Source organism: Megalobrama amblycephala, unplaced genomic scaffold (genome assembly GCF_018812025.1).
Source record: "Megalobrama amblycephala isolate DHTTF-2021 unplaced genomic scaffold, ASM1881202v1 scaffold618, whole genome shotgun sequence".
In the NCBI taxonomy this organism is placed as follows: Eukaryota; Metazoa; Chordata; class Actinopteri; order Cypriniformes; family Xenocyprididae; genus Megalobrama; species Megalobrama amblycephala.
Genome location: NW_025953525.1, coordinates 2,612 through 21,105, shown reverse-complemented (window position 1 = coordinate 21,105; position 18,494 = coordinate 2,612). Strand labels below are relative to the sequence as shown.

The 18,494-nt window shown below is 37.0% G+C and overlaps 1 protein-coding gene across 1 annotated transcript; it reads left to right on the top strand.

Moving 5' to 3' along the window:
• Nucleotides 1-4: 4 nt before the first annotated feature.
• LOC125262141 (cholesterol transporter ABCA5-like) lies at nt 5-17,750 on the top strand (the record flags this gene model as incomplete). Its single annotated transcript, XM_048180697.1, has 19 exons — nt 5-67; nt 3,520-3,709; nt 4,039-4,206; nt 4,390-4,487; nt 4,893-5,119; nt 5,222-5,363; nt 6,030-6,218; nt 6,795-6,942; nt 7,787-7,961; nt 8,455-8,513; nt 8,781-8,891; nt 9,030-9,205; nt 10,005-10,124; nt 10,218-10,356; nt 10,440-10,530; nt 10,618-10,757; nt 11,222-11,341; nt 11,495-11,696; nt 15,804-17,750. Coding segments are annotated over 19 exons (2,574 nt in total), but the record flags the coding sequence as incomplete, so codon positions are not given.
• Between the last annotated feature and the right edge of the window lie 744 nt (nt 17,751-18,494).

Here is an 18,494-nt window from a genome sequence, read left to right as displayed (position 1 = left end):
TCAGACGAGGAGCCTGCTCTACAAAAACCTGCTGATCAAATGGAGGACCAAACAACAGAGTCTCCAGGTGCCTTTCATCTGTCACTCACAGGCTTTCTTTTCCCTTCCTGTAGGTGCAAATCTGTTGCACTATTAAAGCTTTTGTACTCCATCTGATGTTTGTACGGTATATCCTTCTCGAGGAATGCCGGAAGTGTCCTTTTGAATCTGTTAAAGTCACCATGAAATCAATTTTTATTTTTTATCGAATATTGCAGTAATTATTATAAATGATTTATCAGTGCACAACATTTATTCATGTGCCTTCATACTCTTTAATTAAAATAACTTGCCCTCCTTTTTACAACAACTTCTCTTCTCTGATGACCTGTTTACTGGTTCAAGGGCGGGACAAGCTGTCACTCACACATGACATCACAGCAGTAGCAAACCACAACCATCCAATCAATTGCCAGTGGACAAAATCAAGTCCCGCCCTACATTTGTTTTTGTTCGGGCAGCCATTTAATTCAGATATGCGTCACAAAAGGGGAGAAAAGACTATTCTGTTTCATGTTGACTTACCTCAGGTTACTCCAGGAGGATTTAGATGTGTGTACATTTGATAAAATCATCTGCTAAATGAGCAATGCAATATCCCAATTACCCAGGCTGCTTTATAAAATCACAAGACTTAGCAGTCTTAATACTACTGTAATGTAGTAATTCTGCTTCATCTGGATGAAATCCTCTTCCATCCACTCTGCTGACTCTTTACAACCCAGCAGGTTTTTATTCGAAAGTAAAAAGGAAAAATCCTCCAAGTTAAGATGTTTCTCTTTTTTTCTTCTGTTCATATGGTCATGTATTTTTTATGTATGGGAACTTTTTTTCTTTAATGTATTTTTAATGCCTCTCTGCTTCCTGTTTGTTTTTTCGTGAAGGGCCATATAAGAGTCTTTCAGAATTAATAGGCTGTTAATGGAGTGGTAGTTCATGTCGTCAGTGTACTTTTAAACCGACTCTGTAAAGAGAAGCTTGTCATGATCCATTATGAAAAGTGGTCAGAAATGGAACTAAATGAATTGTTATGCAGTAGTCATAGTTGGGCTTTTTTCCAACAAGTGTCATCTCTGTATTGAATTTCTTGGAGGTGGAGATGACGAAGCGAATTGTGTTGTGCTGAGTTCTTGGGTGTAGTGGGCTTCATGTATGTAGGTCAGACTTAATTCAGTCAGTATAGATGTTAGTCTCTAACAAAATCACTATGTGGTTAAACCTCTGTCAGACACACATACACTACTATTCAAAAGTTTGGGGGGTTTTTTATGTCTTTGAAAGAAGTCTCCTATGCTCACCAAGTCTGCTTTTTTTTTTTTTTCTTTTTTTTTTCCCTTCTTCACAAATACAGTAAAATAGTAATATTACATATTAATATTACAATTTAAAATGCTTGTTTTCTGTTTTAATATACAGTCAAACCAAACTGTATTCAGACACCTTGAACATTTCATTCATTAATACAGTTTTTTCACTATAGTTAAAAAAATGGTAATAAAATATGACAAGATCTAGTTTAACTGTGTCAGAAAAAATTAATCTTAATGTCAGAGAATACTTAAGCAAAAAATGGTCAGGTCAAAGTTTCTGAATCATTTTTGCTTCCAAATTTTTATAATGAATTTTTGGTTATAATATGTCACAGTTTATTTTGCTATCCTCACTTACATAAATGAACTATAGTGTCCTGCACCCACTAGTAAAAATATATCAAAAATATAAAAAATGTCTGAATAATTTTTGGTTTGACTGTTTTAAAATGTAATTTATTCCTGATATGGCAAAGCTGAATGTTCAGCATCATTACGCTAGTCTTCATTGTCACATGATCCTTCAGAAATCATTCTAATGTTTGGCTGATTTACCACTCAAGAAACATTTTTTCTTATTTATTTTGAAAACAGTTTGCTACTTAATAGTTTTGTCATGATTTTTTTTTTTTTTTTTTTTTTTTTTTTTTTTCAGGATTCTTTGATGAATAGAAAGATCAAAAGAAAGAAAATCATTTCATTTGAAATTTTTGTAGCATCCTTTTCTTTAAAAAAAAAAAAAAAAAGTACTACCCTTATATTTTATATATATTATATTTTTTTCCAACCAGAATCCAATATTCCAGAAAAAAAAAATGCAATCATGAAATCAATGACTTTTTTCAGTGTTGTCTTAAAGGTGCCCTAGAACGCTTTTTCACAAGATGTAATATAAGTCTAAGGTGTCCCCTGAATGTGTCTGTGAAGTTTCTGCTTAAAATACCCCATAGATTTTTTTTTTTTTATTATTCAATTTTTTTTTTTAACTGCCTATTTTGGGGCATAATTAAATATGCGCCGATTCAGCGCACTTCCCCTTTAAATGCTTGCGCTCCCCGCCCCCAGCTCGCAACTCTATAATACATTGCATAAACAAAGTTCACACAGCTAATATAACCCTCAAAATGGATCTTTACAAAGTGTTTGTCATGTAGCATATCAGATATAGTAAGTATAGTGTTTATTGGGATGTTTACATTTGATTCTGAATGAGTTTCGTAGTGTTCTGTGGCTAACGGCTAATGCTACACTGTTGGAGAGATTTATAAAGAATGAAGTTGCGTTTATGAATAATACAGACTGCAAGTGCTTAAAAATGAAAATAGCGACGGCTCTTGTCTCCGTGAATACAATAAGAAACAATGGTAACTTTAACCACATTTAACAGTACATTAGCAACATGCTAACGAAACATTTAGAAAGACAGTTTACAAATATCACTAAAAATATCATGATATCATGGATCATGTCAGTTATTATTACCCCATCTGCCATTTTTCACTGTTGTCCTTGCTTGCTTACCTGCGTAAAGTCTGTTGACTTGGCTGTGCAGCTCCAGACGTTAATACTGGTTTGTGTAATGCCTTGAACATGGACTGGCATATGTAAAAGTTGGGGGCGTACATATTAATGATCCCGACTGTTGCGTCACAGTTGGTGTTATGTTGAGATTTGCCTGTTCTTCGGAGGTCTTTTGCACAAATCAAATTTACATAAGAAGGAGGAAACAATGGTGTTTGAGACTCACTGTATGTCATTTCCATGTACTGAACACTAATTATTTAACTATGCCAAGGTCAATTCAATTTTCAATTCTAGGGCACCTTTAAAATGAAATTCCCATGACCTTTTGCAACCAACATTGTAGTCAACGCCCACCAGGCATGTTAAAAGCTAACTTGTGTCATAGTGTAGCAAATAAATCCGGAGGCATGATCCCTCGCTGGCGCTCATGTATTTAGAGCCTCCCTAAGGCAGTAAAGCAAAAGCTGTAGCTTTGAAACATGACAGTATGGATTTTTTTTTCCTTCTGAATTTCCTCTGGTAATTTAGGTTTACATCAGGCATACTGTAGAACATGCAAAAATATTTTGTAGGAAATTTATTTTATTAATTAATATTCCTGCCACATCTCCCTATCAAATTTAAAGTGTTCCTCCTCTCTTTGCAGGAGCTGATCTTGCCTTTGCTCCTCCTGGGCCTCCTGATCCTCATCAGCACCCTCAACCCTCATGTCTCGTATGGCAGTATCAGCACTAAGGAGCTGGAGTATGAACGGGACCTCGTAATCAAAGGTCTTGGCTACACCCCCATCAGCAATATCACCAATCACATCATGGAAGAGGTGGCACGGGAACTGCGTAAGTCACATTTGTTGGTCTTTCTTTAAAAATGATTTTTAACAGTGTCCGTTTACCATATTTTATTTATTTTGACAAGCTGAACAAAATGGCATATGACACATAACAAAAACACAAGACTAGAACATTGCACAGATTTTTTTAGCTTTTATGTGTAGATCAATTTTCCCCTGTTCCTCATTTTAAGCAAACCACTAAATAGCATTACATGGTGTATTTGGTATGTTATTGAATGCTTTGCTAATTTATGACGAGGTAGTGTTGACTCTGATGTTAAAGTAGATCACTTACTGTGAACATTGGTTTTTATTTGTTTCTTGGTTCCTCAGCTATGAATGAGCGATTAGACATGTTCTCCTCTGAGGAAGACTTGGAGAATGCCAGTCTCTATGAACCTGATGGATATGTGGGAGTGGTCTTCTTGGATTCAATGTCATACCGTCTGCGATTCCCATACAACCAGCTTCCTCTGCCTAGTGACTTCACTGAATCCATAAGTGAGAATTAATTAACACAGATGTCATAAATCCATCCATGCCACCCTATTTAGCTTCTTTTTTGGTCAAATGGCAACATGCTTTTTAATACAATTGGCATTCAGTTTATAACCTTATCTGTAATGAAGAAACTGCTGAAGAAATGGCACTTATGACTTTAATTTTTTCCCCTCTGGTCCACAGCAAGCTGTTACACGAACTATGTCAACTGCCGTGCTGCCAACTACTGGTATTCTGGATTCGTACGGCTGCAGTCTGTCATTGATGCTGCCATCATACAGGTTTGAAATGACATGGTTGAATAATTTATTGGTATAAGCATTGTAGCTGTTAATAAGCAATGTGTGCATCTGCCTGCTGAAGTCTGGGATGAACAAACACTACCGTTCAGAAGTTAATGATTTTGAGCGACGGTGTAGGAAACATTTTTCTAAATTAGAAGCCACCAAATCTCTCAAATCTTCAGAAATAATTCCAATATGCTGGTTTGGGGTTTAAGAAATATTTCTTCTTATTATCAATGCTAAAATCATGTGCAGCTTATTTTTGTGGAAACCTTTTTTTAGGATTCTTTAATGAATCAGCAAAAAACATGTATTTGGAAAAAAAGTTATTTTGTAATTGGGAATAGGAAGTCCCTGTTGAGCTAATTTAGTTTCATTAATAACCGCTTCATTTTTCTGCAGATGAAGACCAAACGTCCGGTGTGGAACGAATTAAAAGTGCGTGCAGTGATGATGGGACATCCAGGCTCAGTGGAGGTCCAGAAGTTCCCTCACGCCCTAATCTCCATCTACCTAGTGCTGGCATTTACACCCTTTGTGTCCTTCCTCATTGTCAATGTGGCCGCTGAAAAAGAGCAGCGGCTGAAAGACACCATGGGCATGATGGGACTGTATGACTCTGCATTTTGGTAAGTGTGTCTACTGCAAAACCTGAAATTAAATTGTAATTCATAGCTAGTTTAAATAATATAAAAATGGTCAGTCTGTGAAATTCTCTTTTGCTTTTTTAGGCTTTCATGGGGCCTTCTTTACGCCGCACTAGTGACGACCATGTCCATTCTCATGGCTGTTATAGCAACCTGCACACCCCTGTTCTCCAACAGCAACTTCTTTGTCATCTTCCTCCTCATTTTCCTCTATGGAATATCCTCTGTAAGCTCTAGCAACCCTTCTATCACATCCAGTGATGGTCTCAACTTTAAGCTTTAGAGAGTGCAAAGCTATTAAAATGAGTGTGCACTTATTTGACCTCAGGTCTCCATCTCTGCCCGCAATGAGTAGTCATGTGAATGACGGGCTAATCTTCAACCTCATTTTGAATGTCATTAGTTCATTTCCGTTTTGCAAGGCTAAATTGCTTTCAGCTGCGTTAGTTTTCTATTGCATCAGAGGGGTGTTACTGTTCCGGAAAACTATCTGAAATGCAAATCGCTTAATTTAAGCTTGAATATATTTATGAAAATATGCCGTTTACATGCAGCATAAAAATAATAATAATAAAAAAAAAAGCATTAGCCACAAAGTTGTGTCAGCTTTAAAGTGCATTTTTTTTCCAAGTCAGTGTGAAACTGCATTTGCTAGTGATTTACATAATGTGACATTTCTGTATGGAACAGGTATACAATAATAACAAAATGTTGGTTTTATCCATTGGGAATTAATTAAACCGTGAAAGGTGGGGCCTATGTGACTGATTGGGAGTTTAAAAAATGAGGACATACATTGAACACAATAAGACCAGGAATGTTAAGGGTTTTTTTTAGTTTGTTGATTTTTCTATAAAAGTCTCTCTTTTCTTTCTACTTATCTATCCCACAGATTTTCTTCTCCTTCATGTTGACCCCTTTGTTTAAGAAGCCCAAGTTTGCGAGTACGGTGGGTTCCATGCTCACAGTGGTGTTCGGATGTCTGTCTCTTTTCACTGTGCTGATGAGAGATTTCCCCCAGTCAGCCGTGTGGCTCCTCTGCCTTCTGTCTCCCAGCGCCTTCTCTATCGGCATTGCCCAGGTAACACACTTTTACACAAACATGCTCCATTGTATTACAAAGATCACCTAGGTTATGGGACCGTTGGCCAAGAAACGCGTATGAGAACAGTGATGATTTGAATAACAAGTCAGTGCTACCCTAGCCTAGAACTTTTTCCACACATACATGTGTTCTAATTGTTTTTATATATTTATTATGTACATTAACATTCAAAAAAAATGTTTTTATATATTTATACTTTTATTCAGCAAGGATGCATTACATTGACCAAAAGTGAAAGTAAATACATTTATAATGTTACAAAAGATTTCTATTTCAAATAAATGCTGTTATATTGTTGACATTGAAGACTGGAGTAATGATGCTGAAAATTCAGCTTATATTTGAAAAATATATTAAAATGGAAAATATATATTTTAAATTGTAATAATATTTCACAATTATACTGTCTTTACTGTATTTTTGATCAATTAAATGCAGCCTTGATGAGCATAAGAAACATTAAAAAATTCGTACTGATCCCAAACTTTTGAGTGGTAGTGTATACATAAAATAAAATGTATATTATGGCACTATTTTTGTCTGTATGTGTAGGTGGTGTATCTGGAAGCTCAAGGGGACGGCGCAGTGTTCTCCTCTCTTGGCAATGGCCCTCACGCCCTCTATGTTCCTATGGTCATGCTGGTTTTGGACTGCATTCTCTACTTGCTTTTAGCCATTTACCTGGACCAAGTGCTACCAGGTGACAACTAAAGTCAAAGTATTTTGCATAAACTAGAGGTTTTTACGGGTCCACTTAGATCCTAAAACCCGAGGTCCCACCCGAGTGGGTCCAAAACTTTGAGTGCCTTGGACACTGGATGGGTCTGATATTAGTCACCTCGGATCTTGGATCATTTAAAATGCACTTTAACCAAATGGCCCAAAGAAGACCCAAATTATTTTAAAATATGCCAACTTTCCACCATTCGTTTAAGGTATTTAGCTATATTTTATTATTTAAAGGGATACTTCACCCAAAAATGAAAATTATCCCATAATTTTCTCACCCTCAAACCATCCAAGGTGTGTATGACTTTCTTCTTTCAGTCAAACATAATCGGAGTTGTAATTAAAAAATATTCTGTCTCTAAAAGCTTTAGAAATGGGAGTGAATAGTAAATGCGATTTTGAAGACCAAAAAAGCACATCCATCCATCACAAAAGTAATCCAAACGGCTCCAGGGGGTTAATAAAGGCCTACTGAAGCAAAGTGAGGCATTTTTGTAAGAAAAATATCCATACTTATAACTTTATGGACTATAATCACTAGCTTCCGGTAACATCCGTCTGCACGTACACGCGAGTCGAGTTCCGGCATATGACGTCGGATGCAGGAGTAGCATAAGCTTAGGTGAGAATAGACGCCTCTCACAGTTCAAGCAAATAGGGCAGGGCAACAAATTCAAGCTCCTTTGACATTTCTCTTTAAAAATTCTCACGTGTATTCTTTAGTGGCTACACTTATGAATACACATTAGTCGTAATTTCCCTGAGATGGAGGCGTTTGGTGAGTTTCTCACTTAAATTACCATTTCTTCCTTCAGGCGAGTTTGGCACAAGGCGCTCAGTGCTGTACTTCCTACAGCCATCCTATTGGTCAAAGCGGAGGAAGCGCTATGTGGAGGTGAGCTCTGTGTACGAGAGCGAGGTGAACGGAACCCCTGTGACTGAATCAGTGGAGGCGGTTTCTCCTGAGTTTAGAGGCAAAGAGGTTATCAGGTACGGACTTGACTCTTGAAAATGGGTGTTAATTAATTAATGGTGTGCTCTGATCAATTGGCTGCAAGTCAGTATTGGCCAATAATTGCATTCTGTGACCCAGTAATTAGTAAATTTGGACGATTTCACAATCTGATCGCAATTTAATGCTGTAAAACCATAAAATGAGTGGTTGAGTTATAAGCCATTTGAGATGTGAAATCATTAAAAATGCCTTCAGGGTGTAGGGAGTTAACAGTGATTTGTCAGGATCAGCTGCAAAAATCCTGATCCTTTTTTGTTTTTTTTGGTAAATGTTGTTCCTTGGTATTCTGAAATCATACCAGCAAAGTGATTTAGGGAGCAGTTTGGGAAAGGGAGCTAAGCTTTTAGAGCTGATGTTAAAATCCTTCAAAGCCTGTATAGATTTGGGCTTGAAGAGAGCTGGCATGCAGCCAGAATGACCATTTAATATCCATCACATGTTTTCTGTTTATATTTTTACTCTTGTTAGGATCTGTAATATCCGAAAAATCTACAGAGAGAAAGACACCAAAGTGGAGGCTTTGAGAGGTAAGGCTTCCCACCTGTATCCAAATCGTGGCACTTCTGTATTTATGAATGAGCAATATACTTCCTCTTGGTCCGTATTTATGGATCTTAGGACTAAATTGCTTCTTGTATGCTGCAGGTAAAATGACAAAAAGCCATTTGCAATCCATTTTACTTTTATAGTACTAAATGTCATAGTACACTTGATTGGTCCTAGTTTTCTTATGACTAGAGACTTCTGGTTTTGACGTGTAGGTGAATGTTTTGTGTTCTGCTTGTCATCTAAAGGTTTGACTTTTGACATCTATGAGGGTCAGATCACAGCCCTGCTGGGTCACAGTGGAGCAGGGAAATCCACCCTCATGAACATCCTGTGTGGCATCTGCCCTCCTACAGAAGGTCAGACATGTGATGCATAGATGCAATTTTCTTGAAAATTACTTTTTTATAAACTCATTTTCCTCTTCTTGAGTACCTAGGAAAGATTAAATATTGTACTGCTGCCACACACTCTGTTATTGTGTGATTTACGCATAGGCACGGCAACCATCTATGGCACTCCAGTGGCGGAGATCGCAGAGGGGGCCGAGATGAAACAGCTGGTTGGTATATGCCCCCAGTTCAACATCATCTTTGATGTGCTCACCGTAGAGGAACACCTGAGGATCTTTGCTGCCATCAAAGGGATCCTGCCCTCTGATATTGACGGTGAGGTAGGAACTCCCAGTAGATCTAGAGACATCAGCTGACTTCATGTTGACTCATTATATGGGAAGTTCAAAAGCAAACCAAGGACCTATCAGCTCTCTTGGTGCGCATTTGACATCAAGTCCACCCCCTGCATATTTAATTACGTCTATTATAGAGTGCAACAGTGACCGTACACTTTTCAGTGTTCTTGGTTCTAGAAGTGTTTTTTTTCACCATAGATGCATTACTGTTCAAAAGTCAGTACAATTAGTTGTTGTTGTTTAAAAAGAAGTCTCTTACGCTCACCAAGGTTGCATTTTTCTTCCCTCAAAAATACAGTAAAACGGAAATATTGTGAAATATTATTACTGTTTTCTATTTTAATATATTTTCAAATATATTTCTTGTGATGGCAAAGCGGAATTTTCAGCATTATTACTCCAGTCTTTAATGTCCTTCAGAAATCATTCTAATATGCTGATTTGGTGCTCAAGAAACATTTCTTCTTACCAATGTTGAAAACAGTTGTGCTGTTTAATATTTTTGTGAAAACTGTGGAACAATTTTTCCAGGATTATTTGAATAGAAAGTTCAAAACAACAGCATTTATTTGAAATAAGAATCTTTTGTAACGCTATAAATGTCTGTACTGTCACTTTTGATCAATTTAATACAGCCTTACAGAATAAAAGTGTTAATTTAAATACTGACAACAAACCTTTGAACAGTAGTGTATTTAAAAAGAAAAATTCAGCTCCATCCAGTTAGCTTAATCCTTGTGTTTTGATGTCATTTCTGTTTTAAAATATTTCTCTTTTAAAGGTGAGGAAGGTTCTAAAGGATCTGGATTTGGAAAAGATTATGGATGCCCAGGCGAAGAACCTGAGTGGAGGCCAGAAGAGGAAGCTCTCTGTGGGCATAGCAATTCTTGGAGACCCAAAGGTAAATGTCTGACCGCATATACCTTTTGATTTCTTGATCCGTTTGTTTATTTATCCCGCTCCCTCAACGTCTGTCTTTTTGCTAATGAATCAGATCCTTCTTCTGGATGAGCCTACGGCTGGTATGGACCCTGTGTCTCGACATCAGGTTTGGTCCTTACTGAAGAGCCGTAGAGCAGGCAGAGTTACTGTACTCAGCACTCATTATATGGATGAGGCAGATATACTTGCAGGTACTTTTCTCAATTTTCTCTTCTCTTCCATCAGTCATCTCCATCTCAGTCTTACACACCTCTGTGTGTTTTCTCTCATGCAGATCGTAAAGCTGTCATCTCTCAAGGACAGCTGAAATGTGTTGGCTCCTCTATGTACTTGAAGACCAAATGTGGGGTTGGCTACCATCTTAGGTCAGTTCTATTTTAAGAAAATTTTATTTTTTTCCTGTCACCCAGGACATTACTACATTTAACATTGTTGTTCCAAACCTCCTGTAGAATGTCTGTGACCGAAGGCTGTGAGGTGGACAACATCACATCACTGGTCAAGAATCATGTTCCCAAGGCTCAGTTGTCAAGGCAGCAAGAGGCTGAGCTTACATTCACGTTGCCTTTCGAGAGCATGGACACTTTCCCAGGTCTTGCTTCTATTTGCCCTCATGTCACCATCTGCTATGTGTCATGCTGCCATATGCCCTGCGGAGCAACAGATTGTGTCATGCTGTCACCAGGACTATGTTGGCGTTTTATTGGGGCAGTTTTATTTAATTTTATATAGGTTTGTAGTCTGTAGTGTTATTTGGTTGAGTATTTACTTCAAGCTAAGTTTGATGTACTCTCCTTCATGTCATTCCAAACCTGCATTACTTACTTGCTTTTGTCTAGCACAAGGTGTGGGAGGTTTCTTTCTCATTATATGAACCTGAATGTTCTTCAAAAATCCTTTTTTGTTCTGTTAAAGAAACTATATGGGTTTTAAATGACATCAGGGTTAGTAAATTATGACAGAATTTTTTATTTTTGTCTGAACCATATTCAAAAAATCTGAACAATTTCTATGGTTACTAAACTCTTCTCGCCTCTCACTCACGTTGCACTCCAGGGCTGTTTGCGGAGCTGGACTGTCGACCTGACCTGGGTGTCATTAACTATGGCGTCTCCATGACAACGTTAGAGGATGTATTCTTGCGTCTAGAGGCAGAAGCAGAGGTGGATCAGGCTGGTAAGAAAACCACCTACCTAAACCGATTCAGACCATTTCACTTCAAAATGAAATGGGGAAAAACTGAACTGTGTTACAATGAACCAGCATAGTGAAGTGCTCAAGATGTATAACACCCACTCTATGTGTTATATTTTTTTTTTTCACTGGTAGACTACAGTGTGTTCAACCAGGATAAGGTGGAAGAAGAGGCAGACACATGCTCTCTGGATGACACGGACCAGAGGCTGCTGACGTTTTCAGACAGTAGGCAGGATGCAGTAAACGGTCATGCCCTCTGGAGGCAGCAGTTTTGCACGGTAGCCTGGCTGCACATACTCAACCTGCAGAGAGAGAGAAAACCTTTCATATACAAGTGAGCAAATGCTAATAAGTACTAGGCTGCGTTCCACTCCAGTTTTAGACACGCACTCGCAAACTTCCCTACACACTTCCCCTCGGGGGAATCCCTGCCGCCATTTTGAAGTGCGTTCCACTTCGTGAAGTGGACGAGGGAAGTTTACATGGACAGACCCTCGCTCCCTCGATTTTAACCGAGGGAGCGAGTCTACTTCACATGTACACTTCAGGCAGCTCCATAACCCACAATGCAACACGATTATGACGTCACCGCATATCGCGTTTAATTTACCCTACCACAAACAATTCTATGATATATTAATTATTTTTTTAAACATTTAAAACACACATATATGCATATAGAATGCTGTATTAAACAAATTTGTAAGGGGAAAAAATAAATAATAAATCAGCTCCATTGCGGATTCCAAGTGATCAAGGGCTTAGGACGTTCCAGTTCAGCCCATTGCAAAGGTTCCGCCAGAAGTGGGCACTCGTGCAATGTAAGCAATGACGTACATCCGAGTCAACGAGACCGAGGGAAGTTAGCGAGGGAAGGGCATTTAAAAACCGAACTGGAACGCAGCCCTAGTTGATCATGTTTGCATTTCAGTAGTACACATGCATTCACTGCATGCTCTTATATTAGAGTGTATGAATAAAGCCTGTACTGTTTAATTATTGCAGCAGAGCTGATACATATACACCTATGATTGTGTATTATATTTGTAAAGATATATGTAATGTTACTAAACGTTTCTATTTTAAATAAATGCTGTTGTTTTGCTGTGATCGTATGATGCTGAAGACTGGAGTAATGGCTGCTGAAATTCAGCTTTGCCATCGCAGGGATATAGTGTTTTTTAAAATAGACAACACTTATTTTAAATTGTAATAATAATTCAATATATTCGATTCAATATTACTGTTATTACTGTATTATGGATCAAATAAATTCACCGTGGTGAGCATAAGAGATTTCGTTTTTAAAACATTAAGGCCCGGTTTCACAGACAAGGTTTAGTTTAAGCCAGGATTAGGCCTTATTTCATTTAGGGTTTATAAGTAGCTTTTATAAACGTACCCTAGAAAAAAACATTACTGGTGTGCATCATGATACAAAACAATGGCTCTGACATATTTTAAGATATGTCAGTGCAAGTTACTTTCAGTTAAAACGGCACAAACATGCATTTTAGTCTAGGACTAGCTTAAGCCTTGTCTGTGAAACCGGGGGTATAAGATCTTACTGAGCCCAAACTTTTGCATGGTATATGGAACATGACCCTAGACCATACTCAAACCCATACAATTACAATTGATGGCGTCTGGGGGAAATAAATGTTGCAAATGAATCATAAAAGTTTCCACAAAACTATTAAGCAGCCCACAAGCATATTAAGTGAGAGTAAATGGGCTAAAGTTTGATTTCATGTTGACTTTAAACTCTTATCATTATTATTTCTAATCTTAATCTATTTGTTCTTTAGTGGCTTTGTACTGTCTTCTGCTAATAGCTTCTTTTACGTTTTTTCTTTGTTTGTTTGTATGTTTCTCTGTTTGTATGTTTCTGTTCTTATTTTTTCTTCCTTATTTTAACCAAAAAAAAAAAAAAAACATTCTTTTTGGAGCTTTACTCTCAGCCATATGTAAACCGCGTAAGTTGCTGTATGATTGCAGTATTATTGTCTCAGTCCCTTTGTTATCTGAACTTCCCCCCAATTTTTCTGTTATTTCATCCCTTGTTTTTATAATACATTTTGTTTGGGTGATTTTTCCCTTTTTCACTCCTGGCATGGATCCTCATAGACACACCTACACATGTTGTATGTTAGACACAGATGAGTTATGTAGAGCACGCCCCCTATTGCTAGGAGGTCAGAATGTATTTGCAAGAGCATTTATTTAGTTAATTCTATGTTTAATTGTAGTGTTGTCTGGTCACTAGCATGCCTTAAAAACCCTTTTGTCAGCTAATAACTTTATACAGATTTAGAGTGACATGAGGGTGAGTAAATGATGACAAAATTACAGTCTTTTAGATATTAACTAGATAAAAAAAAAAAAAAAAAAACTGCCTTGGCATAATCGGTAATCTATGGAAGCTTGTTTCTTCCAGAGAATATGAAATAAAAAGGGTAATTGCGAATTTTTATCTCACAGACGTTTTTTTTATCGCAATTGCGAGTTTCTCAGTATTGTGACATAAAGGCCCTGTTTACACCTGATATTAAGATGAGTTTGGTCGATCTGATCACAAGTGGACCACGCTAAATATTAGTGTAAACGGGTTCTAAACGTTTGGAGCTTTCCATTTTCGACCACTTCCAGAGGTAGTCTAAAACACATTTGACCAGATTGCTTTCAGATTTTTCCCATCAAAGAAATCAGGACAGAAGGGATTGAAAGTAGACAAAAGAGACAGATTAGAGCACCAGGAGTAAACGGGAATGTGTCTCCCTCGTCTACTTGTGATCCGATTGACCAAAACGCATCTTAATACCAAGTAGAAACAGGGCCATAATCTCCCAATTGTGAGTTATAAAGTCGAATTGCAGGGTAAAAACTCAGAATGGCAAAAGTTATATCTCGCAATTCTGACTTTTTTCTCAGAATTGAGAGAGGCTATAAAGACAATTGTGAGTTATAGGCGAATTACTGGATATATAAACTTGTAATTGTGAGGGGGAAAAAAGTCAGGTGACTTTTTTCCTCTGAATTGAGAGATACATACTTGCAATTCCAAGTTATAAAGTCCAACATTTCATTCACAGTTCTGAGAACAAAAACTGACGTTTCTTTGCAATTTTGAGTTTTTACATCGCAATTCTGACTTTAAAGGTGCCCTAAAACTTTTTTTTAAAAGATGTAATATAAGTCTAAGGTGTCCCCTGAATGTGTCTGTGAAGTTTCAGCTCAAAATACCCCATAGATTTTTTTTAATTCATTTTTTGAACTGCCTATTTTGGGGCATCATTATAAATGAGCCGATTCAGGGTGTGTAGCCCTTTAAATCTCGTGCTCCACGCCCCAAGAGCTCGCGCTTGCCTTAAACAACATAAAAAAAAGTTCAAACAGCTAATATAACCCTCAAAATGGATCTTTACAAAGTGTTCGTCATGCAACATGTCTAATCGCGTAAGTATAGTATTTATTTGGATCTTTACATATGGTTATGAATGAGTTTGATAGTGCTTCGTGGCTAACGGCTAATGCTACACTGTTGGAGAGATTTATAAAGAATGAAGTTGTGTTTATGCATTATACAGACTGCAAGTGTTTAAAAATGAAAATGCGACGCTCTTGTCTCCGTGAATACAATAAGAAACGATGGTAACTTTAACCACATTTAACAGTACATTAGCAAAATGCTAACGAAACATTTAGAAAGACAATTTACAAATAACACTAAAAATATCATGATATCATGGATCATGTCAGTTATTATTGCTCCATCTGCCATTTTTCGCTATTGTTCTTGCTTGCTTACCTAGTCTGATGATTCAGCTGTGCACAGATCCAGACGTGTAATCCCTTTCATAATGTTGGGAACATGAGCTGGCATATGCAAATATTGGGGGCGTACATATTAATGATCCCGACTGTTACGTAACAGTCGGTGTTATGTTGAGATTCGACTGTTCTTCGGAGGTCTTTTAAACAAATGAGATTTATATAAGAAGGAGGAAACAATGGAGTTTGAGACTCACCGTATGTCATTTCCATGTACTGAACTCTTGTTATTTAACTATGCCAAGATAAATTCAATTTTTGAATCTAGGGCACCTTTAAAAATTTCAATTCATAGAAAAAAGCTTGCAATTCTGATAAAAGAAAATCTGACATATTTCTTGCAATTGCACTGACTTTATAATATGTAATTGCAAGTTTATACAACGCAATTTCAAGGAAAATAAGTCAGAATTGTGAGAAGTCGCAATTACCTTTTTTATGTTTTCATTCTGTGGCTGAAACAAGCAACCATAGTAAACTTGTAGTCCACAACGAACACAAAAAGTGTAGTTCATTTTCATTTCACTCTTAAAAAAAGGTCATTGTTTGCTTTAATATTAGCCATCTAGATAGTGTCAGTTTGTGACTCCTGTGTTGATGTTCTCCTCAGTACTCTCCAACCATGAGAGCCACCTACCTCTCCATGACCGAAGACCAGATCAGACACTTTGGGGAGGATTTCCGAGCGTAGAACTGATCCGTTTTCTTCTGTCATGCACACGTTTTGTCTGGTGTGATTCTTCACACTCTGGAAATATGGACACATGGAAAACCCTCACGCCAGCATGTGTGCGCATCTTTGTTTGTGTTACAGGACCACGGTCTGAGAGGAGAACATCATTTTAAGAGCACTCTGTGTGTGTCCGTATGGGTGCTTGCATGTATGTGTGTGTTTGTTGATTATTCTGATGGTGCGATGCATATTTTCCCTCACTACTGAGGATCTGAAATATCCTGTCTCTAATAATGTTTTATTTGTATGTTTACGTCAAATAGACTGTTGGTCTTCCCTATTGCCTTTCAAGTGCAGAAACTGTTCAGTGTGGGTAACAAACACTATTTTGGACCCACATTATATTGTGTCTTTAACTACTATGTACTAACATTTACATTAATCATTTGATGCAATGCACTTATTGTGTATTTATTTATTTAAATACCTGTTGTTAATTTCTGTAATTACCTCTATAATTACAATGTTGATCCTTGACTTACCCCACCTTTAAACTTAACCATACCACAAAACCTCTCCCTATACTTACCCGTATCCCACCTCAATAGCAGCAAAAGTATTTTGCAATACGATATGAACACAATAAGCACATGGTACCTAACAGTCAGTGTTCTTTTAGAATATTTACAGTGTAATTATACAATTTAGTACTGAGTAATATAATATTAATTAACTTACATGTACTTGTTACACACATAAATATATGTAAGTACATAGAAGTTAAAGGCACCTAATATAATATGGGACCACGTTTTTTTTTTTCTTTTTTCTAACCAGAGTACAGTACCAAACCTTATAAAGGTTAGCCATTTGTCATATTAAAGACTGTACATATAAGTGTGGACACTGGTTGAAGTATTAATATTCTGTCCATTGGACATTTAGTCCTACATAGTGTACAGCATTGCTAGTATCAACATAGTAGGTTTGCTAGGTACTTTTCCAAGCGATTGTTGCTCATGAAAAGTTGTCTTACTTTTTTTTTTTTTTTTTTTTTTAGCTACTGTGCAGTGTGAACTTCATGAACGTCATCACTTTTTATGATGGCTAACTGTACAGATACTAATGCGTTTTATCTTCTTATTTTGAAGTGAAGTCTATTGTTTTCTAAATGTCTTTTGTGCCAAGAATGGAAGCATGTTTTGTGCCTCTAAAGCCTTTGTTTTCATTCCCTTTCACTGCTTTTTCACTGTGTGTATCTATGATTAACAGGGATGGGACTTAGCTTTTGTGTTTGTTTTATGCATGTAGAGGCATTTTAAAGCACAACATGATCACTTTGGGTTTATAGTGACCAAACACTGTCACTTCGTACCACAAATGATGTTTCTAACATCCTGAGAGACTTTCACCTCATTTCCAGCAAGCACAAATGACGGGTCATTTTACCTGGAACTTAAAATCGCAGACCTTCCTTTTTATACAAGTGTAGAAAGCACACTGAGCCAATTTTCTCCCATGTTGCAAATGCATATGCATTGAATTAACCTGTTGACCAGCTGTAAATAACCTGTATGGTAACAAATGTTGTGTGACTCTTTGTATTTCTTTCTTTGCTCCATTCTTGAGTGCCATTCTCAGTATATTGTTTGATAAAATCATCTACTTGGACAGATTGCTTGCACAGCGTGTCCTCATTTGAAATTGATGGTGGCTTCCGTTTGGTTTATTGCATAGTGTTTTTAATACATACTGCATACTGATTTTAATACTCGGTGCATGAATAACACTGCGTTGCAGACACTGACGGTGGTGCTTGACTTCTGTCTAACTTAGAGGACAGAAACATGGATATATAATAAAAAACATTTTGATTTGAATTGAGACCTTTGAGTGAAAACTTTTATTTAGGTACATTTATGTAGCTTATAGCAGGGCAGGTTTTCAAACTCTATGGGGAAAATGTTACTTACGGACTATTTTTGGCTTTGCAACAAAATGTAAATCATAAAAACAATGATGAAACTACAAAAATGTGTACAAAACCGTTTTGGCCTACTAGTGTTAATACATTTGAAAAGTTAGGCTACATCACAACTACAAACTACTTCCCAAAATTATGTTTATAATAATACTCTTGTCCTGTGAATACGGTTAAGATCATCTAACTAATACATTATATATTTGTTTCTTGTTTAATATGTCTGCCAGTGTTCTTTTACAGTTTCAGTTATTGCAAAAGTACTATGATTAGCCTGCCCTATCATATGATGGGTTTTAGTTTGGAGACCAAATTGAATAAGATTTTCAAATGAATGTTTGAAAGCAACATACAACCCCACTGCTATAGAAAACAAGCGTTTGTGTAATTGGACTAAACTCCTTTCCTTACAGTTGCTGCGATATAGCCTCAGCAGTAATGTTTGACGCTGCTTAAAACTAAATATATGATAATGAAATGATAAATTGAAACTTGTGTCCCGCATAATTCCTGAAAAGGATTTTTAATGGTGTTTTTCTCATTGGACCATATGAGTGTTGTTACTTAGCGCCCTCTACTGGACCTGTTGTCGAACTTCATTAGAAAAACAGAAAGCCTGAGGTAAAACAGCAAACAATGTTAATTTC